Source organism: Dysidea avara, chromosome 7, assembly GCF_963678975.1.
Source record: "Dysidea avara chromosome 7, odDysAvar1.4, whole genome shotgun sequence".
NCBI classification, from domain to species: domain Eukaryota; kingdom Metazoa; phylum Porifera; class Demospongiae; order Dictyoceratida; family Dysideidae; genus Dysidea; species Dysidea avara.
In genome coordinates this window covers 17,107,008-17,132,067 of record NC_089278.1, presented here as the reverse complement: position 1 = coordinate 17,132,067, position 25,060 = coordinate 17,107,008, and the positions used below count along the sequence as shown (strand labels likewise).

General features: G+C 40.7%; 2 protein-coding genes across 2 annotated transcripts; both read right to left on the bottom strand.

The window, feature by feature from the left end:
• Nucleotides 1-8,199: 8,199 nt before the first annotated feature.
• LOC136262077 (uncharacterized) lies at nucleotides 8,200-12,531 on the bottom strand. The gene is made up of 2 exons (XM_066056219.1): nucleotides 11,283-12,531; nucleotides 8,200-8,330 (listed from the first exon to the last, which is right to left on the bottom strand). The coding sequence occupies exon 1, from the start codon at nucleotides 12,339-12,341 to the stop codon at nucleotides 11,538-11,540; it is 804 nt and encodes a 267-aa protein (XP_065912291.1). The 5' UTR covers nucleotides 12,342-12,531; the 3' UTR covers nucleotides 8,200-8,330; nucleotides 11,283-11,537.
• A 2,566-nt stretch (nucleotides 12,532-15,097) lies between these two features.
• On the bottom strand, nucleotides 15,098-23,068 carry LOC136261073 (uncharacterized). The gene is made up of 3 exons (XM_066055038.1): nucleotides 23,030-23,068; nucleotides 21,750-22,037; nucleotides 15,098-16,324 (listed from the first exon to the last, which is right to left on the bottom strand). The coding sequence occupies exons 1-3, from the start codon at nucleotides 23,066-23,068 to the stop codon at nucleotides 15,098-15,100; spliced, it is 1,554 nt and encodes a 517-aa protein (XP_065911110.1).
• Between the last annotated feature and the right edge of the window lie 1,992 nt (nucleotides 23,069-25,060).

Sequence of the window (25,060 nt, the reverse complement as noted above, 5' to 3'; positions counted from 1 at the left end):
AGTACAGCATCGTGGAGGGTCAGCTGGGACCAGATCTGGTAATATCTTTTGAGAGGGAATTTTCTCTAGTTGTTGGTAAGTGATGATGTCTTTTTAGATGTTATCTGCTGAAGAACTGTATCAAGCACTGAGTCTGACTTCTGAATTGCTGCAATCGTTGTGTTGTCCAGTTCATTGCTAATAGCTACCACAGAGACTGGTTTGTGGGAAAGTGCATCAGCATGTTGATTATGGGATCCCTGATGGTATGCAATCGAAAAATCAAATCCTCATAACTGCAGGGCCCACCTTTCCAACTTCTGGGAGCATGCATGACTAGGTCAGTTCAACTGTAGCCACTCTAAAGGCTTGTGGTCAGTTTCAATGACAAAGTGTGCACCCACAAGATAGTAGTGTCATAGCTTGTGAGTTGTCCAGACGATGCCCAGACACTCCTTCTCAGTTGTAGAGTAGCTTCATTCTGCTTTGGTTAGTGTTCAGTTAACATATTCAATCACTGTGCCCCTGGAAGTGGAAAGGACTGCACCTAGGCCAGTGTCTGATGCATCAGTGATGAGCACAAAAGTGTCATGATGCTAGGGATAGTCAAATATGGGTGGGCTAACTAATGCATGCTTTAGTGTGTCAAAGGCTTGTTGGCGTGTGGCCTCGCACTTAAACTGGACATTTTTGCCTGTGAGCTCAATGAGGGGACCAGCTGTGTGTGCAAAATTTGGCACAAAGCGATGATAGAAATTTACCAGGCCTAGGAATGATCGAAGATCCTTGGTGGTCTTTGGGACAGGCCAAGTTGAGATAGCCTTAGTCTTCTCCGGGGAAGGAGCTACTCCCTCAACTGAGTACTCAAAGCCTCAATGGGTAGTATTGCTTTTCCCAAAGGAGCATTTAGAGCCATGGAGAGTAAAGCATGCAGCTGACAACTGACTAAGTATGGTCCCTGATGTGTGCACTCATGTCATCAGAAAAGATGATGCAGTCATCTACATAGTCATCGATACAGTCCTTGCAGTTCTGCAGAATACTGTCAAGGCCTCTCTGGTAGGTCTGTGTTGTACTCATTACATCCGTTACACCAAAAGGCATTCTGGTAAACTCCTAGAATCCATAGCCTGGCCCAGGGCAGAATGCAGTATTCTCCATTGATTATGAACGCATGAGAAACTGCCAATAGGCACTACAGAGGTCAAGTTTGGCGAATACCTTTTTGCCAGCTAACTTCTGTTGGGGGCCTTCAGCACAGGGAACTGGGTAAGAATCTTTCTTGGTGACACTGTTTAACTTTACATAGTCCACACATATCCTGATTTTCCCAGAAGGCTTATCAGCATAGTGGAATGGGATTGGGTGGGGTGGGATTTTAATAGGTGGTGCATCACTTTTGTCAATGACATGTTGTGTGGTGTTTGTGTGATCTAGCATTAGTGAAAACAGGAACTTGAACTCTTCTAGCAACAGGTGTGAGGGCTGAGTGTGCATCAATGGGCATGTCTAACGCGAATGAGCTGTTGTGTTGGGGACTGCCTGGGGACAATCATCATCCATAGTGATAGTGTGGAGCGGATGGGATATAGCTTGTGTAGGAAACAGCTGCAAGACCTCCTCTGGGTTTTGAGCTCTATGAAACGTACATTGTTCAAAGTCCAGCACATAGCCATGGCTCATTAAGAAATCACAGCCAAGAAGTACTGGTGTAGATAAGTGGTCAACTACCACAAACATGTGTCTGGCTGAAAACTTTCCCAAGCAAACTGTCACTGTGGCTACTCCACAAGGTGTGATGTCTCTACCGTCAGCATTGACTAATCTCATTGTGTGTGTGGGTGAAATAAGCATGTGATAAATATGTGCTCTTGAGATAACTGAACATGATGCTCCAGAATCAAGCAGCATTAGGAGTTGTTAAGTAGAGATGTACCAATTCAACTTTTCTGAGCTTTACTGATACTGATCCAATCTAGGAAATTTACTATCGATCTGCCAATATTGTACCGATCTGAAATCAGTTATCATATATGATGATCTTTATTTTATTTTTTATTTATTTATTAATGCTTTACAGCACAAGTGCTGAAGGTCTGTAGGACACCTGGTCCTACAGCCTGCTCAAAGACTTTATCTTGTACAGGTAGTTCTTATAGCATTTTATAATCTCAGACTAAGCTAATTGGTCAATTGTTAGCTGAATGATGATCGCAGCATTGTTACTGGAGCCAATACCAATGGTGGCATGGCCTCAATTATACCACCCAGACAATCAGCAATGACAGCACCCACAAATATTTTAATGCATGCTCCTCCAAAGACTTACCTGGAATGGGTTGTAGCAGAGACTCTAATAGTTTTGTGTATTTGATATGGTGTAGCACTATTCACTGTTTTTATGCCAAGGACCTCTGGTAAGTTCAAGGGTAAGTTTCAATATTTAAAACAGCTAACTCATGCATATTTATATGGCTTCTCATAGTTTCAATGGAAAAATGGCACTATACTTTAGCTTATTTCATAAATGTAGCAGAGAAATAATAGAAGAAGTCTAAGAAATGGTGATTAGAAAGATTGGTATCATGAATCAGTCGCTTCAACAGAAAATCGGTTCTAACTTCTAAATTGTCGAGATTGGCACCAATCCGATACTAGATCGGTACATCTCTGTTGTTAAGTGTGCCATGTGCATGTGCCACCCTGTTTGTGTACTTGTAGTATGTAAGTGTGGAAACTAGGCTTGAGCCAATTATGCTTTGAAAATTGCCTATTATGCTTTTGAGCAGTGCTTAAAATCCTGCCTATTATGCTCAAAATTATGTTCTCAAAATCAAGATTATGCTTGATTTATTAGAGTATATCTGCAATTCCTGACTGCTATGTTAGAGTAAGTGACTGCTCTATTAGAGTATCTCGATCTTATTTCTATAAAGTGTGAATAATCAGTGATTATACAACCAAGTACTAAGAATAATACGAAACGCGGTTAAAATTACGACATAAATAAATAAATAATTAATGTTTGAGAAAACTACAAGGCCTAGAGACATAAACTAACCGGGGATCAATTCGCCTGTGAACGAAGGCACAAATGTATAATCATTGCGCCCGTTCATGCCGATGACTTGACCATATGTGTAATTATATATAATGCCCAGTACCACACCCTTGCAGAGGCCACTTTACAAGTAAACAAAAAAATTACAAGTAAGTTTTTATGTTTGTAATGTCTCAAGTCTCCATGCCAGCTGCCAGTCACATAAAAAATAATAATAATATGTAATTAATTAACAATACAAGAAAACATTAAAACACATGCCACGCTCTTTACAATATAATTTGTGTTGGTGTCAGGCAATTCAATACATGCTTAATCTTTTTTTTCCTTCACCTGGCCTAGGTTCTGGCTGGCTTGGCTGTCTTCCTTTATCTGGTTAATCTGGCTTGCATACTCCTACAGTATTGTGTAGCTATCTCCTGCAATTTTTGTATACATAATTATAGTGTATCACCCGTCACTGTGCCATTGCTACACCACCAATGAACCTTATTTAGCTCTAGTTGAGTAAAAATAATAACACTGAAAGGTTTTTTGATATGAAATGCAGTAGTAATGTGCAGTGTATTCATGTTGTGTAGTATTTTTGGAACGTGCATTGCACGTTTTAATTAAAATTCTTGAAAGTCATCCTATTATGCTGGTATAATGCTTCATGCTTTTGCTAGCCTATTATGCTCGAAATTATGCCGGCATAATTGGCGCAAGCCTAGTGGAAACAGTATGTGCATTTATGTTTGTGCATGGTGCATCAACGTTGAAACCGGGTCACTACGGATGACCCACTGACCCGGATTAATTAAAGCCGAGGCGTGCGATAAGAGCTGTTTCGGTTAGTCTCGAGCGAGCGAGCGAGACTACGTTTTGAGCGTTCGATTCGTGTTGAGTAAATATTGCAACTTCAGCCTAGCTGTAGGTTGAAGACAAAAAAAAAAAAAAAAGGTCATCACCTACTGACAATAGCTACCCCTCACCATAGATACCCTCAGTTTCGTGCTACATACTGCACTTACTAATAAATGGGCGTAGCTGAGCGTATATTGGTAAGGCGATAAGTGGGCGTGGCTCACGAAAGAGCTACGCGATAGCGTTTATAAGTTTCCACGTCGTCAAACGAACAATTTCGTTTCTCACGTGATCCAATCCGGATCAGACTCGTATAATTTGTAAACCGGGTTGGACCCGGATGACCCAGAGAAAATGTGACCCGGATGACCCGACCTGGTTTCAACGCTGTGGTGCATGCATAGTTGTGTGAGCACTCACCAGCCTCCGGGGGTACCCCCTGCCTGTGGAATTCAGGCATCACATTGTCCATTTCCCTAATTCCAGCAGTCTTTGGCCACATGACCAGTCCTCCCACAATTAAAGCACTCAATCATCCTCTGTGAATGAAAGTTCCTAGCTAGGTGGCCAGGTTGACCACAACTGAAGCAGCGTCTCACTGTTTGGGATGCCGCTGAGGGCAGACAATTGTTCTGTCATCTGTAATAATGACTGTTCCAGTTGGTCACTCTCAAGTTCACAGGATGGGATTGCTGTATATCAGCTGAAGCTCTCGTGCCTTGGCAATGGTGGCTGAGTAGTTTCCCTGAGGTTGGAGCTTCAGTTGAAAGGATACGACATCCGGAAGTGAGTTTATGAGGTGGAAACGTAGCTCTGTTTTTCGGGTGGCAACTGGAAGCCTTGGTCGAGAAATTTCTCAAAGTCCCTGGCTAGCTCATTGATACTTTCTGCCCCTTCATGAAGACGCCTCTGGGACAGCTGCTCTCAGGCGGCCAAGTGGCGCTTGTCTGTGGCTGGTCCAGGATAGCTTTCTTCAGCTTTGCCATATACTACACCCACCAGGAATTGGAAACTGGCCGCTGTTTATGACACATCTATCCGCACCTCCGTTGACACCTTTCTACACGAAATAAATCTATGCTCTGCCAAGTTATCTTCCCACTGCCGATACTGTAGTCACAATAACGAAGCAGTAACAGTAAAAGAAACTTCTAAGGAAGCACTAAGTGGTTGCGAACAACGTAATTCCTGCGCGTTAAAACAACTGAAACAGTAATTAGCTATGCTGTTGACACGTGTAGTGACTTTTTTAAAATAGATTTTTTTGTTTTCAAGACTTTAGTTGAGTTTCAAATTGTGCTGGTTCGATTAACTGATGTTTTATCTATCAGGAAATGAAATGATAACTTCCACAGACCATCGATTCGTTACGCTTGAGCTAGCAAAAATTTCTAATCCCTGTGGGTGTAGCTAGAATCTATGGCTTTGCGTACGTGTCCTTGTCTTCATCGCCGAGAGATTCATAAATTGCATCGTTGGAAGGCATAGCAGTTGTTTGGCAACGTCCCACTCATTGGCAGCGGCAGAGTTCAAATTGCCTAAACCACGATCTTGCGTCATCATGCTGTAAAGGTTCAGGTAGACAAATACTATTCGCCATGTCCCGGGTTTCGGCACCAATGTAAGCTCAGCAACAGCAGCACAATAGAAGCTAATGATGACCACAAAACAACATGAGGTAACACTTACAATCTACGTCATCAGGGGGAGTAATAATCAACATACAACAACTATGCGCATGCATGACTCAATGCTATTACATAGCTAAACTCTCCACAGACTCCTTCATGGTATAGCAGGCACAGTGGCAGGCATGCCTGGCTGGTGATGACATCAATGAGGGGAAGGAGTGACAAAGTGCAGTTATTAGCCTATAGCTAGCTATAAGGGTACATCAAACCAACACTCCTACCTTGGTGTTATATTGGACAACAAACTATCATGGTCTCCACATATTAGTAATGTAGCTGCTAAGGCCAATAGAACATTAAACTTCTTGAAACGCAATCTGAATTGCTGCTCATCTAACATCAAAGCAACAGCCTACCTTACGATAGTACGACCGTCAATGGAATATTATTATTATTATTGTTAATTAGCAAAGCCCACTAGGGGCAACACGCTAATGAGCATTACAATCACATATTATATTACTTACAGCGTTCTTAAATGTTTCAAGATCTATTGTGTCGATATTAGGAATTTGAAGGGAGTTCCATTGAATAATTGTCCGAGGGAGGAAGGAGTATTTGTACACATCAACTCTTGTTTGCAATTGAGTTAGCTTGAAAGGATGTTGAGCACGGGTGGAGGACACTGGTGTTGGTGACGGTAAGCAATGATCAGGTATTGCTAGTAAGTTCCTGACAATCTTGAATAGGAAGGTGAGTCTAGCAATTGTTCTTCTGTTTTGAAGTGTAGGCCATTCAAGACTGGTTAACATGTCTGTGATGCTATCATGGTTTTGGTTAGATCTGTGCCAGGGTTTGTTCAAAACGAAACGAGCAGCGCGGTGTTGAATCATTTCTAGTTTACTAATACTAGTGTGATGATAGGGGTCCCAGATGGTTGAGCAGTATTCTAATGATGGTAAGAGCAATTGTTTGTAGACGTGTTCTTTAATTTCTGATGGTGCATTGTGGAGATTTCTTTTTAAGAATCCAAGGAGTCGATTTGCCTTGTTACAGATGTAATTGATGTGAGGATCCCATGATAATTTGTGGTGGAGACGGATTCCAAGGTAATTGTGTTCTAATACTGTAGCCAGTGGAATGTCGGACATTTTGTATGTGAAAGTACTCTTGTTATGGTGTGTTGTTATCTGTAAAATTTTACATTTGGAGATGTTGAATTCCATCATCCAGTCAGTTGCCCATCTTGTCAGTGAGTTTAAATCATCTTGAAGTATTTTATGGTCTTGTGGTGTTTTAATGGTTTTGTAAATAAGGATATCATCTGCAAAAAGACGGATCTCACTTTGGATGTTGGCAATGATGTCATTGATATAAATCAAGAATAGAACTGGTCCAAGAACAGACCCTTGGGGAACACCAGATGTTACATCACAAGTGGATGATTTAGAACCTTCTACTATAACTTGCTGTGTGCGACCATGAAGAAAGGATTCAAGCCAGTGTAATACATTCCCTCTTATTCCATAGTGCCTTAGTTTGTAGAGGAGTCTTGAGTGAGATACTTTATCAAAAGCTTTAGAAAAATCTAGTATTGCAGCATCAACTTGTAAATTTGTGTATATTTGTTTGGCAATGTCGTTGATGGTGATAAATAATTGTGACTCACAAGAGTGCTTAGACCTAAATCCGAACTGTCTGTCAGAAAGAATATTTTGATCTTCCAGATGCTTCATTATTTGACTTACTACAATGTGTTCCATTGATTTGCATATTACTGATGTTATGAGATGGGGTGATAGTTTTTTGGGTCAGATTTTTGGCCTTTCTTGAATATTGGACTGACATAGGCATGTTTCCATTGGGATGGTACAGTTCCAGTTTCTAGCGATTGTTTAAATATGTGAGTAAGCATAGGAGAAATTTCAGCTGCTGTTGTCTTTAGTACAAGTGGATGTATGGAGTCTGGACCAGGAGATTTTGATGGATCACAGTTGGTTAGAATGTTGTAAACTCCTTGTTCAGTGATTTCAAATGCTGGTAGAGATGGATGTAATGAAGCACCTTTGTCAGGAATGGTACTGCTGTCGTCATCAGTTGTGAATACAGATTTGAAATGATCATTTAAAACAGTTGCCTTTTCAATTGGGTGTATTAAAGCATTGCCATTTTCGGGATGTATAAATGTACCAATGCCATTGTTATCTTGCTTACGGGTTTTCAGGTAGTGCCAAAGAGATTTTCTGTTGTGTGATGATGATACAAGATTTGTCACATATGTTTTGTGCTGGTGTTTAAGTTTAAAGTTTACCTCTTTCTGCAGCAATTTGTATTTGGACCAATCAGTGTCACGATGATAGCGCCTGGCTCGATTATACAGTCTTTGCTTCTTTCGGATTAGCCGTTTCAAAGTGTTTGTAATAACTCTCGTCTCTTACTCAAAGACACCAGCATACAACACACAACACGTGTTCATCTGACTCATCAAAATTACAATCACGTGAGACACATTCATCTATGTATGTTTACAAACTGCGTGTGTGTTACAATAACAATTATAAGAGTATGCCTACTAATGTTACAAGTCTAATCATATTACACTTGCCCCTCCCAGAATATGCTTGTCCACAAGCATCATGGTTTATATCTCTCCGGTGGTTGTCGGTGTCTTTGAGGGTAGCATGGTACTGGAACTTCATCATCATCAGCTGCTGGTACAGTTACATGTTCAATTCCTGGTGGGGACCAATCATCTCTAGTGCCAGCATCAGCTTCATCCTCCCTCTTAGCAGAGGTGTTGGTGTTTTTCAGGCCTGGAACACAACGATGTCGCAGTCTGTTAGTATGGACAACTTTAGTACGTTTACCATCATGAATCTCTATACTTACAGGGCTTTTTACAGATTTTACAATCCATTCCCCTTCCCATCTGGGATCCAATTTGCCTGCAGTTGGTACAGAAAGCCAAACAGGCTGTCCTTGTTTAAAGTATGGTAAACTTGTATGCTGATCATAAAATGACTTTTGGCTAGCTGCTGCCTGTGTGATGTTGACATGAACAAAATCCTGTAACTCTGCTAATCTAGCTTGGAGTATAGCAGGATATGACAGAGAGTCATAGGAATGCTGGCTAAGCCCTTGGAAGTTAGGGGGATCCTTGCCATACAGTAGCATGTAGGGAGAGATGCCTGTACTGCTGTGACGTGATGTTCGGTATGCATACAACACAAGTGGTAAATGTGCTTCCCAATCACTTTGAGAAGTAACATAAGCGCGTAAAAGCTGTAACAACGTCCGGTTAAAACGTTCAACCATACCGTCCCCTTGTGGGTGGTATGGGGTGGTATGCGACTTACGAACACCAAATGCATGCAGCACTTGATTAAAAATAGTGCTTTCAAAATTGCGGCCTTGATCTGAATGTATAATCTGCGGTGGGCCATATGTGCAGAAAAAATTAATCAGAGCTGTTGTGATACGACTAGCCGTTTGGTCAGGGAGGGGTACAGCATCGACCCACTTGGTAAAATAGTCCTGTAGTACCAACAAATAACGATTATTGTTGGTTGACAACGGAACTTGTAGTATGTCGACAGCAACCATCTGCCAAGGCTGACCGATTGGAACATTCTGTAGTGGGGCACGCTGTGGCATGCTGACCTTGGATTGTTGGCACGTTAGACAATTTCTACAGTACTGGTCAACATCCTTGGCCATATTAACCCAGTAAGCTACCTTACGCAACTTCTGCAATGTTTTCTCCACCCCTTGATGGCCTGCTGTAGGAACATCATGACTGAGACGTAGTGCGTCGTGCTGGGCAGACGGGGGAAGAACAGGTACAGTAATAACTGGTTCCAGTGGCCCAGGGGAGTACTTACGGTACAGTGTACCATCTGTGATTAACAATTGCTTCCACAGTTGTTTAAATCTACGAAGTGGAGGTTGGTTCCATTTCTTATCAGATGGAATACCTGACGACTCTGAGAGCGTGTGGTATACCTGAGATACGGTGGGGTCCTTTAGTTGGGCATCTTGTAAGTGAGATAGTGAATCAGATGGCATGGAAATAGTTACAGCACATCGATTTGGTGACAAGCGTGACAACGCATCAGCATTGGTGTTAACTGATCCTTTCCGGTACACTATCTTAAAACTAAACTCTTGCATTGCTAAAGCCCAACGACACAGCATGCCTTCCATCTTTTGCTCTGAGAGCCATTGTAGGGGAGCATGGTCTGTGTAGAGTCGGAATGATCTACCCAGAAGATAGTGGCGATACTGTTTCAAAGCAAAAACAATGGCAAGGCATTCACGCTGTATTACACTATAGTTACGCTCAGCTGATGTCAGAGTGCGACTAGCATAAGCAATGACATGCCCACCTTGCTCTAAAATTGCACCCAAACCCACTGCACTAGCATCTGTCTGCAGGACAAACTCATCAGCATTAGGACCAAAACGAGGGTAAGCAAGAACAGGGGCTTGTACTAACTGCGTTTTTAAGGCTGTGAAAGCTTTGTTGCATGCTTCATCCCATGAGAATGGAATATTATTCTGAGTAAGTGAGTACAGCGGTGCTGCAATGTTAGAAAAATTGAGTATGTAGCGCCTATAATATGACGCCAGTCCCAGAAATTGGCGAACTTCCGTTGGATTAGTAGGAGATGGCCAGTCAGTAATGTCTTGGATTTTACTGGGATCAGGAGACATACCCTTGGCTGAAAACACATGCCCTAAATAACGCACACTAGGCAAGCCAATATGGCACTTGGCACCTCTAAGTGTCAATCCTGCATCTCTAATCCGTTGGAACACCATCTTTAAATGTTGGGCATGTGTAGCTACACTATCTGAATGGATCAAGATGTCATCTAAATAGATGGTGACAAACGGTAGCCCACTTAAGGTCTTGTCCATTAGCCGCTGGAATGAACTGGGAGCACCAGTCAAACCAAAGGGCATCCTACAAAACTCATATAGTCCCACACCAGGGCCTGGACAGAATGCTGTTTTTTCTCTATCCGCTGGGTTAACTGGTACTTGCCAGTAACCACTATGTAGGTCAAGCGTTGTAAAGATGGTAGACCCTACAAGCCTGTCTTGTACTTCATCTAGTAGTGGTAATGGATATGAGTCCTTGGTGGTTCGTTTATTAAGTTCTCTATAATCAACACATATCCGTATCTGGCCTGACTTTTTTGGCACAAACACTGCCGGGACCATCCAAGGGCTCTTGCTACGTGTGATGATACCTTGCTCTAGCATTGTCTCAATTTGTTGAGTTACTTCAACCCGGTATTGTGCTGGGATTCGTCTAGGTGGCACCCTTACTGGGTTGCCTGAAGTGGATATGAAGTGATATGCATCATCAGTCCTGCCTGGAGTGGTACAAAAGACTCCTTTAAACTGCTCTACAATGCATTCTAACTGGACATCATTACACTTCGGGGTATCAAACTCTAAAGGGCCCTTATAGTCAGGTATAGCACACTCATCTACAAGGTCAGTACCTGATTCATTTTGAGACTGAATCATACATAGGGAAGCTTGGTTCACATGCACTTCTTCATAAATAGGGATGACTTTGGCCAATGCAACATTATCTACTGGCATGTTTGTATTGGGAAAACCTCTACTAACAGCAAGTGGTGTACAAGTAAAGTCTAGAACCAACCCATTTTGTTGCAAAAAGTCAATTCCTAAAATTACTGGTGTAACCAAGCTTTCAACCACAACAAAATTATGCAGTATAGTAAACTCACTCAGCTGTACAGATGTCCTTATGTGTCGGAGTATTGGTAGTTGATCTCCAGAAGCTGTCACAAGGTGTATTGACTTAGCCTGTGGAGCTTCAATCACATTCTTCATGTTAGACAATAAGTCACACCACACTAGTGATACTGAAGATCCTGAATCGAGCATAATATCCACTGCAACACCACCCAGTACTCCCTTAACTATGGTAGCTTGGCATTTAACTACGGCAACAGTTACAGTCATTACATCAGCAGTGGGGCTTATGGGTGGGGACGCCTGCTGCCCTGTGCAGACGCCCCCTGCCCGTTTCCCTGATACCAACAGTTTCTTGCCAGGTGACCTGGTTGGCCACAAGAAAAACATAAACGGTTTTGCTGAGCTGGACAATCACGCTGAACATGACCTGGTTGGCCACAAATAAAACATCTTGGTCTCCTCCTTTGTTGTTGATAGCCACCTTGACGCGTTGACAAGGAAGCCATCTGTTCCGTCAGCAGTGCCACTTGGTCTCTTAATTTCTGCACCTCTGTCTGCTCCTCAGCAACATCTCTGACAGTGGAGACTGCCTGTGAATCAACCGTCATCAGCAACCTAGCACGAGTGACTGCCCCTTCAAGCGTCTTAACTTCTCCTGACGCTCGTAACTGCTTGGTTATCAGCTCCGGCAAACCAGCAACAAACTGATGTAACAATAAGGCGTCCTTTGCTTCCTTATTCATACCAGGGATAGCCATTTCGAGCAACTTCTTGAGATCATGAACAAATACAGGGATCGCTTCGCCAGGCCTCAACTTTCTTCGATGGAACTCATCCAGCGATACGAATCCCACGGGCATCATTGCGTTCTGTATTTCTTTCTTAGCAACCGTGTAATCTTTCTGTTGGTCCGCTGTAAGTTCGAGCCAAATGGCCAGTGCTTCCCCCTCCAACAACGTCGGTAACTTGATCGCTTGGTCTTCTTCCTTCCACCCATTCGTAGTCGCGCATATCTCAAACCTTTGGAACCAGTCCTTGACATCTCCGCTGGAAAAAGGCTTGGGTAGACTGATGTGACGCTCAACCATCCTCTGCTACCAGTGTAATAACTCTCGTCTCTTACTCAAAGACACCAGCATACAACACACAACACGTGTTCATCTGACTCATCAAAATTACAATCACGTGAGACACATTCATCTATGTATGTTTACAAACTGCGTGTGTGTTACAATAACAATTATAAGAGTATGCCTACTAATGTTACAAGTCTAATCATATTACATGTTAGACATCCATGGTAAGTGAGTTCTAGTACTTGATGTTTTGGTGGGAGTGTGGTCTTCAATAATTTGCTGAAGATTCTGCATAAAAAAGGTCCAGTTTTCTTCCAAGCTTGGAGATGACATGCGATTTAATTCAAAATAGGTATGAGAAAGGTTGCATAGTTTTTCTCTGATTGTGTCCCAATCTGCCAATTTGTAAAGGTAGATTGTTCGGGAAGGTTTCTTCGAAATATGATAGGGAATTTGAATGGTTGCTAATACTGCATCATGATCACTTAACCCTGGTGCTGGAGTCATCTGGGACCCATACCACCATAACAATATTCAACACAGCGGCGGAGCAAGTAGTTGATGTGAGGGGGGGCTGGGCTGACCCACACTTATTTCTATAGTTTGGTAAGGTGAGACCAAAAAAAAAAAGGTCACAACCAACTGACAAGAGCTTTCCACCTCACCAGCTACCATTTCTAGCTGCTAAACTACATAAAAATCCTTACATAGCCCGCTACACACTGACTACTTTATTAGAGTGACTGTTCTATTAGAGTATCTCGATCTTTATCACGGTTTTCAGCCGGCCCACTCCAAGATCATTCTGAGGGGGGGCTTCAGCCCCCTAGCCCCCCCCTTTCCGCCGCCTATGATTCAACAGCTAGAGAAAGTACAGCGTAGGGCAGCTAGATGGGTCCTAAATGATTTCAATCGATTCAGCTCAGTCACAGCTATGTTACAGCATCTTTCTTGGCCAAGCCTTCAGCTGAGACGTAAAATATCCAGATTACAAGCACTTTTTTAAAATTATACATCAAGATTATTCACTGTCAATTCCTCCTCATTTTATTTCAATGATAAGGTCCACCAGACTATATCACCCACATCGTTTTATTCTACCAAACTCATCCACCTATTCATACCAACAGAGCTTTTTCTCCAGATCAATTAAGGATTGGACCATCTTCCATCATTGAGAGCAACAATATTGACTCTTTTTCAGCGGAACTGCAAACATTGTATGAACTCAATAACTGTAATCTTTGTAGCTACGTTAGGGTCCGCAATCCGAAAAATCAACTTTTACAAATCGAACCCCCTACCATTGTGGGATGTTCATTGTGGTATCCCATTGCTAGATCCACCATGAAACCGGAGGCACGATTGTTGTCTTCACAGAAATATCGATTTTAGTATTTCGTGAGATACAAAAATAATTGTTTAAATTTCGTGCTCCACACAAAGAACAGGATAGAACTTGCTGCTTAGCTAGATATTATCTAGAGTTAATGTAGTTAAAAAGTACGCACAGTGATAAGCAAATGATTCACTGGGTTCCCGGTGTCACAGTGATATATGTTTCCCCGGGTAACGTGTTTCCCGCACACATACAGGGCCGGAGCCCACGGTCCGGCCGGTCCGGCATTGGCCGGACCACTTTTCAGCTACTTGAATTTGCAAAAAGATCGAGATACTCTAATAGAGCAGTCATCACATTATACTCTAATACAACAGTCATCGTGATAATAGAGCATTCAGTATACAATATCATACTCTTATTACACTGGTTCAGTCTGGTTGATCTAAGCCATTATGTCCATTTTAATTGTCTTCACATTACTTTCCAGTGAGCCATCTGCATAGAATTGCACAATAGGCTATTGATAATGCATGTTATGCATTATCAATTACAATCAAAATTGCTTCTGTATCTCAAAAGAACTAAACTGACTTTGTATAATGAAAGTAAAATTAGCTACTAGCTAATAGCAAGAGTGCTAATAGTGCTAACTCTTGCTAATAGCTATATTAAATTGAATTAATTGGTATACAGTAGCTCAAAATTACCTGGATACATTCTTGATGTTAAAAAGCAGAAAGGGACCGTGTATGTAAAATAGCTTCCAGATGCCATTTCAGAGCATGTATTTTCAAAAATTTTCCCAGGGAGCATGCCCCAGACTTCCTTAGCTTAGCATGTTAATGCATGCTGTAGCTAGCACCACAAAAAAATTACAGTAGCTAATCTGATTTAAATTTCAAATCAATAAAATGTAGTGTGCATGACTATGACCTCCATTGCAGTCCATGAATGGCCTGACCACTCAAAATCTCTGAGCTCCGGCCCTGCACACATATCCCTAGGGATCCGTGTTTCCCCGCACACATATCGCTAGGGATCCGTGTTTCCCACCAAAAGCTGTCAGTGATATGTGTTTCCCGTAGCGATTTTTAAAATATTTCACCGCACACATATCCCTAGGGATTCGTGTTTCCCCGCATATATATCACCAGGGATCCGTGTTTCCCACTAAGATATAGCCATCGTGCAGTAACTCCAAGGTCCTATGGCTAGTTGCAAACAGTACGCGATCCAACCATTCAGTAGATATATTACTGTATCTAGCTAATAGACACCCATGCATATGCTATATTTAATTAATTAATTAATTTATTTATTTAATGCTTTATGGTGAAAAGTGACACCAAAGGTCTGATGGTAACTTGCACCATCAGCCTGCCTAAATACAAAATTATCTACAATTATACAATGTTATGTTGATTAATTATAAATGTTTGAAGTTTGTGACTGGAGGTCTGGATTGATGACAGGTTCTGCAAGGACAAAGGAAGTGAAAGGTACAGGTGTTGCTCTCGTCAAAATTCGTTAGAAAGTGATTCCATAAGAATGATTTAAGCTTAGATTTGAGAGTAGAATATGATGTGTTTATATCCATTATCGGCATGGCATTCCACAAAGATGGTAACCGATGGAAATAAGAATGTCGAGCTGTGTTGTTAAGGTGTTGAGGTATCAAGAGTTTATTGCTTGCTCCAGCCCTAGTAGTAGAAGAGTTGAAACTGATAAAGTTGTTGATGTTGAACTGGTAGGTTGGTGACTTTAGTGACTTGATAGCAAACAGTATGTCCTGCAGTTCAAATATGTATATGAGGGGAAGGAGTTTCAGGTTAATTAGACGATCTTTGTAGCAGCTGGTGTAGTCATTAAGGATGTGTTTAGTGGCTCGGCGTTGGATTCTCTCAAGGTTAACAATGTCTTTCATCAAATGTGGTCGCCAGATCTGAGTACAGTAAAGTAATTGCGATCTTACCAAGGATACGTACAATCTAACCAAGGTAGTAGGTGAATGATTGCAGACAAATGTCCGTCGAATTAGACCAAGTGTTCTGTAAGCACGGGCAATGATGGTTTTATGATGTTTCTCCCAGCTCAGATCTTCAGATAGTATCACGCCAAGATCCTTGTGAGAATCTACATGAGGTATAATGGAATCAGACATTGAGTATGTTGTGTGGAATTTGCGTTTGAATGATAAGTGAATAAATTTCTTTATATTGAAATTTAAGTCATTGTCCTGTGACCAGGCGAAAAGAGCAGTAATGTTATCTTGAAGGTATTCCTTGTCAGAAACCGATTTAATGTGATTAAAACATTTGGCATCGTCTGCAAACTTTAGAAGCTGGCATTGATGGATATATGCAGACATATCATTGATATATACTAGAAACAATAACGGACCGAGGATGCTCCCCTGTGGAACACCTGAAACTACTGGTAACAAGTCAGAGTAGACATTATTAATAGAGACTCTTTGATAACGGTTAGTCAGGTAGATCTTGAACCAGGACCATAATGGGCCTGTTATTCCAATTGACCATAGCTTTTGAAGTAAAATCGCGTGTGATACTGTGTCAAAGGCCTTGCTGATGTCAAGGTAGATAACATCAGTTTGCAAAGAAGTGTTAGTGATGAAGTCAGTTAGAATTAACATCTGTTGAAGTGACTAGCTATATAGCTACTATATAAGCTAATACAATAATTATACTAGCTAGCTATACTAATAATCAGAACTATAGTCATTTAAAATAAACTTTGTTGCTCTTCTCTGGACCTGCTCAATAAGTGTGATGTCCTTGACAGGGGCGGATCTAGGATTTATAAAGGGGGGGCTAACTCAAGGTACTAATCTCTTGGGTAGAGGTGTGCAAAGCACACTTCCCAGCAAAAGCATACTGGAACTAGAGGGGCCTGGGGGCATGTCCCCCCCCCCCCAGGAAATTTTGAAAATAGATGCTAAAATACTGCAATTTGGAGACATTCCCACATAAAATTCATAATATTTTCTGCCTGTAGATTATATATACTGCCTTTAGATTATAGGTATGGCTCTCTGAAGCATTATGCTAATGGAAAAGTTTGGGTAGGTACAGACAACCAAGTACATGATGCACCTCTCTCACAATTGCACAACACTGAATAGGTGCATGTTAGAATAATAATGTTGAAAGTGGAAAATTTTGAAATTTGAACAATACAAGATAGAATCTGGGAGCATTATTTGTTAATACCTGTGTGTCAGCTATTTTGTAATTAGTGATGACTTTTGCATTAATATAAGTGGAAACTCTTTTTTGGATTAAAGGACATATTATATCTCGTACTCCACAAAGTTGCTGAGTCTAAATCATTTTGAAACAGTGAAATATCTCCAGGACTACAAACAGTATTATAAATCTTGGTGTCGTCAATGAATAGTAAAGTTTTACTGATGGTAACACAAGATGGTAAATCATTCATGTAAACGCCTCATCCTATTGTACAAGATAGTTAATCATTTATTATTGGTCCCAAATCACTGTCAGCCATCATTAAATCAAACTGCTACCAGAGCCCATCATGATCAGAAATTTAATCATATACAATCTTCAGTAAACACGTATCTCTATTCATTCCTACCCAGAACTATTCCCCATTGGAACGATCTATGTATCCCAAATCTATCTACCATTGATCTTGAAACATTTAAACAATCAACTACTCCTACTTTATAACTGTAACTTAGTACTTATTGTATTTATTGTAACTTAGCACTCACTGTAATTTAGTACTCATTGCAATTCTAGCACTTATTGTAACTTACCATGCACTTACTGTAATTTAGCACTAGTTGTAACCTAGCACCTATTGTAACTTAGTACTAATCATTATTATAACTTAAATTATAGGGACTTATGTTATTGTAACTTAAACTAGGCACTTATGTGTACGTACCTTGTACATTAGCGTAAAAACCCTGTTGGGTGTTTGCTAATCAATAAATAAATAAATAAATAAATAATAATGAAGAGTAGGGGTCCCAAAATACTCCCTTGGGGAACCCCAGATAGAACCGGCAAGGTGGTAGATAATGACTGACTGCATGCCAAAGCTGTAGCTACATTGATTAGTTATACATAGCTGCAATCACATGATTTACTCTATATAGCTAGAGATAGTATTTTATTGTATATACATGTATATACTTGTAGCTACTGTTTTATTAAACTGATGCTATAGCTACATAGCCAAATCACAGCACAGTTTAGCAGTTATAGTTGAATGCCAGTGAATGGCTTGATTTCCTCCATCAACATGTATAATTATAGTATTAGTTGTATAGGTATGGCTAGCTATGATTATTAAAAGTGCATGCGCGCCTATATGCTATAACACTACGTACGTTGCACATGACTTTATAAAGGGGAAACATATTACCCGGGGAAACACATCACTGTGACTTGTAGGTCGCTAGTGAGTTAATGATATGTGTGCGGGGAAACACGGATCCCTAGGGATATGTGTGCGGGAAACACGTTACCCGGGGAAACATATATCACTGTGACACCGGCACAGGGTTGCTTTCTCTCAAAAAGCAGAAAACGAAACACAGATTTTCGAATTCAAACTGCCCTACCAGCCAAGACAAGAAAAGCCAACTCTTCCTCATAGTGATGTGATAAGGTTGGATGCGTAGTCTGTCTATGCTGTTAGTCTGGAAAGGATCTGAGACTTCTCACCATCTGGGTGAAGAACGTCAAAATTTTCGTGCGTCATTTCAAGAGATTCTCTCAATGGTACCAAAGTGCTTTCCAGTACTTCTGATGTCACACTGGTAACTTAATTTTGTTTAGAATGATGATAAATGATGGATCAAAACGTTTGGTAGTAGTAGTAGTTGGTGTTTCTGTAATTTCATATGATGCAGTATACCAGCAGCTCACCAGGAGCTCCACCCAGCTCGAATCAAAAATGAAAGATTTTGTGTTTTTTTCGGTTTGTTTTTGGATGTTTTGCAGCATAATGGTGATGTAGGGTGATCTAGTGAAGATTTGAAGCTGCTGTGGAGCGTGAGAGGTGAAGTCAAATTTGGACGATTTTGCTGCCTCCCTTGATGCATAGCTTAGAACGAGGCGTGGAAGCCGTGGATGAAATAATAATTGACAACCGCTGCTACCAAACGTTCAGGGACATCTTTTGCCATAGTTTTAGTTTATAATTGATGATTGTTGTGGCTGCAGAAGCGCTGGAAATGGCTAGAAAGCGCGACACAATTCTTTGATGCTGCAGAAAATTTTGACGCTCGTCACCCAGATGGTGAGAAGTCTCAGATCTTTTCCAAACTAACAGCATAGACAGACTATGCACCCAACCATATCGAAATACTATGAGGAAGAGTTGGCTTCTCTTGCCCTGGGTGATAGGGCAGTTTGAATTCGAAACTTCGTATTTCTTTGTCTGTTTTTTTCAAAGAAAGCAACCCTGTGTCGGGCACCCGGCAAATCATTTACTTATTTCTGTGCGTACTTTTCAACTACAACAACTCTGGATACGATTTGGCTAAGTAGCAAGTTTCATCCGGTCCTTTGTGTGGAGCATGAAATTAAAAAAAAATTTTTTTGCATCTTGCGAGATACTGAAAACAATATTTCTGTGAAGACAACAATCGTGCCCCCGGTTTCATGGTGGATCAAGCAATGGGATACTACAATGAACATCCCACAATGGTAGGGGGATTGATTTGTAGAAGTTGATTTTTCGGATTGCGGACCCTAACTACGTAGCTAAATTCATTTTATGATTGCTTTTTTTTCCTGAGCATATCAGCTGTGCTGTCTGCTCAGTAACAATAATAATAATAATATTATAAGACATCCAGTTCTGCCCAAGCGCAACGTCGCACTCGCAACTTTGCTCGAGATTTTAAAACTCACTAAGGGGCGTGGAAACTGTTTCGCTCGCAATTCCCATGAGCAAAACAGCTGCCACGCTATCTCGCGAGCGAAACAGTTGTCATGCCCATTAATTAGCGATTTAAAAAAATCTCGAGCAAAGTAGCGCGTGCAATCGAGTGCGACATTGCGCTTGGGCAGTACCATATCACAAGTTAAGGTGGACACAATACTTATACTTATAGTGTTATATCAGCCTGAAAAGCTCTGACTTAGAATGGAGAAGGCTCTATAGTGCACTCGTGGTTAGTGTTTTAGTGTCACCACGCATGGCATACTACAGTATTTGCCATACATGTGTGCCACGCAGAATTGCTGTGTAGCAAGCACCATGTGGCTATGTGGCACATGTTGCATGGCTGCATGTTACATGTGGGGCTCACATGGAAATGTGAAGTTATAAGTGGATTGTACTGTATGGGCCTCATAAAAGTTTCTACATCAATTGAAAATTTTGATTAGCTATTATAATTTGGCCTGAGTCAAATAGCTATGCTCAAAAGTTTGCTTTCAGGAATTTCCCAAAATTTTCACCCAGTTTGCTCTTTAGTGTTCCCATTATGCTTGCATTATGCTCCTAGGTTAGCAATATTTCTAACAATTATCTCAGAACATTTTAATCAGTGAATGCTCTATTTATAGTATTTCACTACGAAGTGATTTTTCTATTAGGGAGTATTGATCTAAGGAGCTATGTACAATGCATTTGAGTCAGGGGCGGTGGAGCAGGCCAAAGAGTGAGGGGGGCCAGGCCAGCTGTAAGTTGAAGGCCAAAAAAAAAATAGGTCACAGCCTGCTGACAATGCTCTCCACCAGTTATATCTCCTTATTGATAACTACACATACGTAACTAAGTAACTTGCTACACTGCTTCTCTGAATACTATGACTGCTCTATTAGACTATCCAGATCCTGACTGTTCTATTAGAGTATCTCGATCTTTTCTTGCAAACAGTGTCCCATAAAAGTGGGGGTGGGGGGGGCATGGCCCCCCTGACCCCCCCGTCTCCACCGCCTATGATTTGAGTGCTCTATTGTAATTTGCAGTTTCCACTGACTGCTCTATTTGGGAGAATCAATCTATTTTCATGGACTTAAGCTCCATAGTTTGAAATATCTACCTAATATACTAGTATTATGTTGGCATACCACTCCAGCCTACTATGTTTTTTATTATGCTGGTATATTTGATGCAGACCTAATTATAATCAAGAGTTCATAATAAATACATATATATTATGAACTCTTGTTATAATGAATTTCTACTACCAGTAAACCACTGACTCTTGCCAAGCCAGGTCCTACACAAGGCCTGAAACCGCCATTTGAGCACTCCACACCACCCAGAAAAGACGTGTGTAAAAACCAGCCTCGTGTAGTTTGAGTAGTGCTGAGGGTCAAAACTTGTAGTACGATAGTGTAGCTATCCACTGGTGGTGTTAGTTTGATTTTGCCTGATGTGCGATTTGGATCGGTTCTGTGAAATCTGGTCACATATTAGAAATTCATATACAAAGACATGTGACAAATTTGATAGTATGTACTTATACATGGTCCTTGCCAACTGCAGGCTAACACAGTTTTGTAGCTGGAAAGCATCAGTGGGCATACAGTTGGACAGCCTTATAATGTTGGCCAGACGTGTTCTCTGCTGATTTTGCTACATATCAGCCACTAAGGAGCCAGCACAGCCCTGTAATCTGGTGTCTGGACTCCAATCGTGGTCTGCCTCCATTTTGAGGTCTATCTTTTGCCCTCCCCGCCACCCCCCAACCTCCACCCCTTTGTGAGCACTCGTGATACTACTTCGCTCGTCCAACTGCTCAGATTTTCTATCTTATTTGGCGGGAAACTGTACAAGCAGCTACAAGTACTGGAAGTGGCTTGAAAGGTAACAGATTGATGCATCTTTTGTGTAAATTTCATACGCGTGCTTGCTATCCTTGGAGAGTTATGCTGGCTTCAATTCTTTAAAACCGTTTATCTCGGAACTTCTAATGTGCGATTTGGATCGTTTTTCCAAAATCCAGTCACATATGTAGTTATACACTCTTATTTTTTTATCAGTGACTCTCAAGCATATATACATGTGCATGCACATCAGACTAATCACTGTAATATTATTTGTTACATAGGAGTACATATTACCTGATCAAATTGCTGGCTGGAATATCCAACCTGGTCCCAAGTAACGATGAATAAATGAGTGGCAGTGAAGCTTGTGATTGAAAAGAAGTTTTGTACATCAGCATTTGCTCTACTGAGGAGAGAAGAACTAGTAGTCTCACGATACCATATCCTTCCTTCCTGAGATGGTGTGGTATCTATGTCAGCCCAGAATGGTGCTACTAATGGAATGGTTCCACCAAATGGAGTTGGGTCAGAAGAGTAGGGTCCTGTTGGTGTTCCAAAACTGATAGCTCCATCAGTGTTCACCTATAAAGTACATTTGCAACTTTTATTATAGGAAGTACATAGTCTAAGGCAAGGAATTATGTGAGACATTAATTTGATTTCATGGGAACTTTTGTGTCTACAAGTTTGAATATCACAAGTACACAGAAAAATTTGGAATTTTCAACTAGAGTAGGGACCATAGCACATTGATAAAAAGTACTGAAACAAGCTGGAGTAGTGCACGATATTAAATCACAGTATCAAACAATAAAAAGTGTTATACAGTATATATCTACTAGTCCAGTAGATTTAGCTGAAAAAAGGGGTGAACCTGGAAAAATTCGAAGAAAGCTGGTTTTGATATCATTAGAAAGCAAATTGTTCATAGAATAACATATCCAAAATCCTCTAAAATCCACCTTGGGGAAATTTTCTTATGGCCAATTTAGTATTGAGGCATATGTGACTGGATTCGGGAAAGTGGATCTTCCACACATATCCAATTTACCAACTTTGACAACTCATACCTTCAGATTGGAAAACGGTATTAACTTGAAATTTGATCAGTAGTTAACACCAGAATCACGTATTAGTTGGAGAAACTTTCAGGCTGATATTCAACTTGAACACTAGGTTGTGGTTTCTCAATCGGATGCATTTGCAAACACATTTTTGCAAATCTGGTCATTTGTGACCAACAAAAATGTGTTATTCTTAAAATATTTTCTTATAAGAAACAATTTCCTTAGCACTTCTGCAACTCTCTCCCCCACATTTTGCGACACACTAATAATCCATGTTTGCAACAAGAGCATAATATTGCTACCACATGGATTTGCAGTGGAAAGCTTGCATTTATATTGTACAATATATAAGATCTCTTGGACCGGTCCCATGTCTATCATCATCGGTTGCAGCCTTAATCCTTCTAGTTTCCAGCCCCATATTAAGTTCCTTCCAATGAATAACTTGTGGCATCAGCTAAAACCATTGATCCTTGAAACTCTATCCAACTGCAAGGGTCAGCACACTTTCACAGCTTGCATGTGTATTATTTCTGATGCCACCATTTCCATGTACTTTGTTTTGTATACCTGAGACTCCTTAATGAATCAGACTGATTCCCATCAAACTCCATCTTTTTTCAACATGTGCAATTGTTGCATTATACGATCTATCATTAACTTTTCAATCGTTTGCACATCATTTAATTGCTGATTAGGCCGACTTTACCCTGTTCAAATGTTGCAAATATTGTATCACAGCCACCCTAGGCATGTGAAAAGAGGACCTATGTATGTGCCCAATAATGTCATCATTTTTCCAAAACTTCAAATGTTTTACAACCTCTGAATGAAAAGAGATATGTACTTGTCATGTTCTGCTTCCAGCGTGCACCAGTAGCACAAGAACTTCATTGTTGTCATCAGCTACAACATTCACTCTACTTCCTTCAATTGCAAAATTGAAGTGTGCATTGGACCATCAGTATGTCAGAATCTCCATGTGTGCAATCAGTGTGTAGGGCTGTCAGCATCCCCAGGTATGTTAATGTATGTGCAGGTGCAGATATTCAGTCAAGTGAATCTATGGAAGCATACAAAAGTCAGGAAGTTTTCTGCAAATGAAAAGAGCAAACATCAATTGATTGTCCAATATCTGAGAGATGATGGCCAGGTTGTGCATCAGAGTAATTTGAATGCTGACACACTGATTGTTCAATGTGCACTTCAATTTGCAATTGAAGGAAGTAAAGTGTGTTGTAGCTGATGACACTGATGTTCTTGTCCTCCTGCATGGTGCACCAGAACATAGCAAGTATATATTTTTCTTTCAGAGGTTGGGAAAAATTTGAGCATTGGAAAATCGATGACATTATTGGGCACATAGGTCCTATTGTAATGTCATAATTACATCTTCTCTTTTCGCATGCTTGCATGGAGTGGTTGTGATACAACATCTGCAACATTTGAACTGGGTAAAGTAGGCCTAATCAAGAAGAAAATGATGTGTAAATGATTGCAAGAGCAGCACACTTTCACAACTTGCACGAGCATCTACAAGTTATTCATTAGAAGGAACTTAATGACTAACTTGATCCATTCACTGTTAAAAATAGGGTGTAATCCAATCACCTTTGGGGGAGTTCTAACTGCTGTGTAAATTAAACTCCTTTGAAGGGAGTTGTAGTACTCCCCAGGGGTGCTCTAGGAGCAACTAAAAGGTGTTACAAGGGCATTGCAACACTCCCTAAGGGTGTTCTAGGAATAGCTATAAAGGTGTCACGGTACACTTTAAAGATGTTCTAGTGCTCTCCATGGTGGCATTTTGTTGAAAAGAAATGTAGGCTTGCTATAGCATTCCAGTAACCTTCATGTTGATTTCAATTTATACTCAATGACTACCAACAACAAAGCACATTAGCAGTACGCAATAATATATTTGCAACACCTTATACTTACCACATAGTTGTTTCCAAGACACTCTTATAGAAGTTAGCAAACTGTACTTATAACCTAATTTTCAATAGAAGCATCCAATTGTGGGTTTCAATATACCTAGGTGTAGGCAAACACCCTTACAGTGGCTTAGCTATTATTGGGGAGTAAAATGACATTTGTGGTGTTCAACAACACCCCAAGTGTTACAATACTCCCGTAGGGTGTTGTAAATACCATGGGTGTACATGAACACCTTTACGATGGGTGTACCTGTAACACCTCGTTTTAACAGTGTTACCATAATTATTATATAGGAAAAACTAGAAGGATCAAGGCTGTAAACAACTGATGATGACAGACATGGGACTAGCACCAGAGATCTTACTTAAATTTGTACAATATAAATGCAAGCTTTCTACTGCAAATCCATGTGGTAGCAACATTATGCTCTCATCGTAATCTTGGATTAAAGTATGTTGCAGCATGTGGCAGTTACAGGGGAGAGAGTTGCAGAAGTGACATCGAAACTGCATGTTTACAATAATTTTGACAAATATAGTTGTTCAGAAGTTACATGATAAGTACCTTTTTATTTCTATTACCAGTCTAATTTTTATTTCA

Excerpts from the sequence above, each read along its gene's own strand:
- LOC136262077 (XM_066056219.1), bottom strand. The coding sequence starts at position 12,341 with ATGGTTGAGCGTCACATCAGTCTACCCAAGCCTTTTTCCAGCGGAGAT.
- LOC136261073 (XM_066055038.1), bottom strand. The coding sequence starts at position 23,068 with ATGGTGGCATCAGAAATAATACACATGCAAGCTGTGAAA. Across the intron at positions 22,038-23,029 it reads TACACATGCAAGCTGTGAAA|GTGAACACTGATGGAGCTAT; the intron begins GTGTGCTGACCC and ends TGTACTTTATAG. Across the intron at positions 16,325-21,749 it reads CCAGCCAGCAATTTGATCAG|ATGTTAATTCTAACTGACTT; the intron begins GTAATATGTACT and ends TCACTTCAACAG.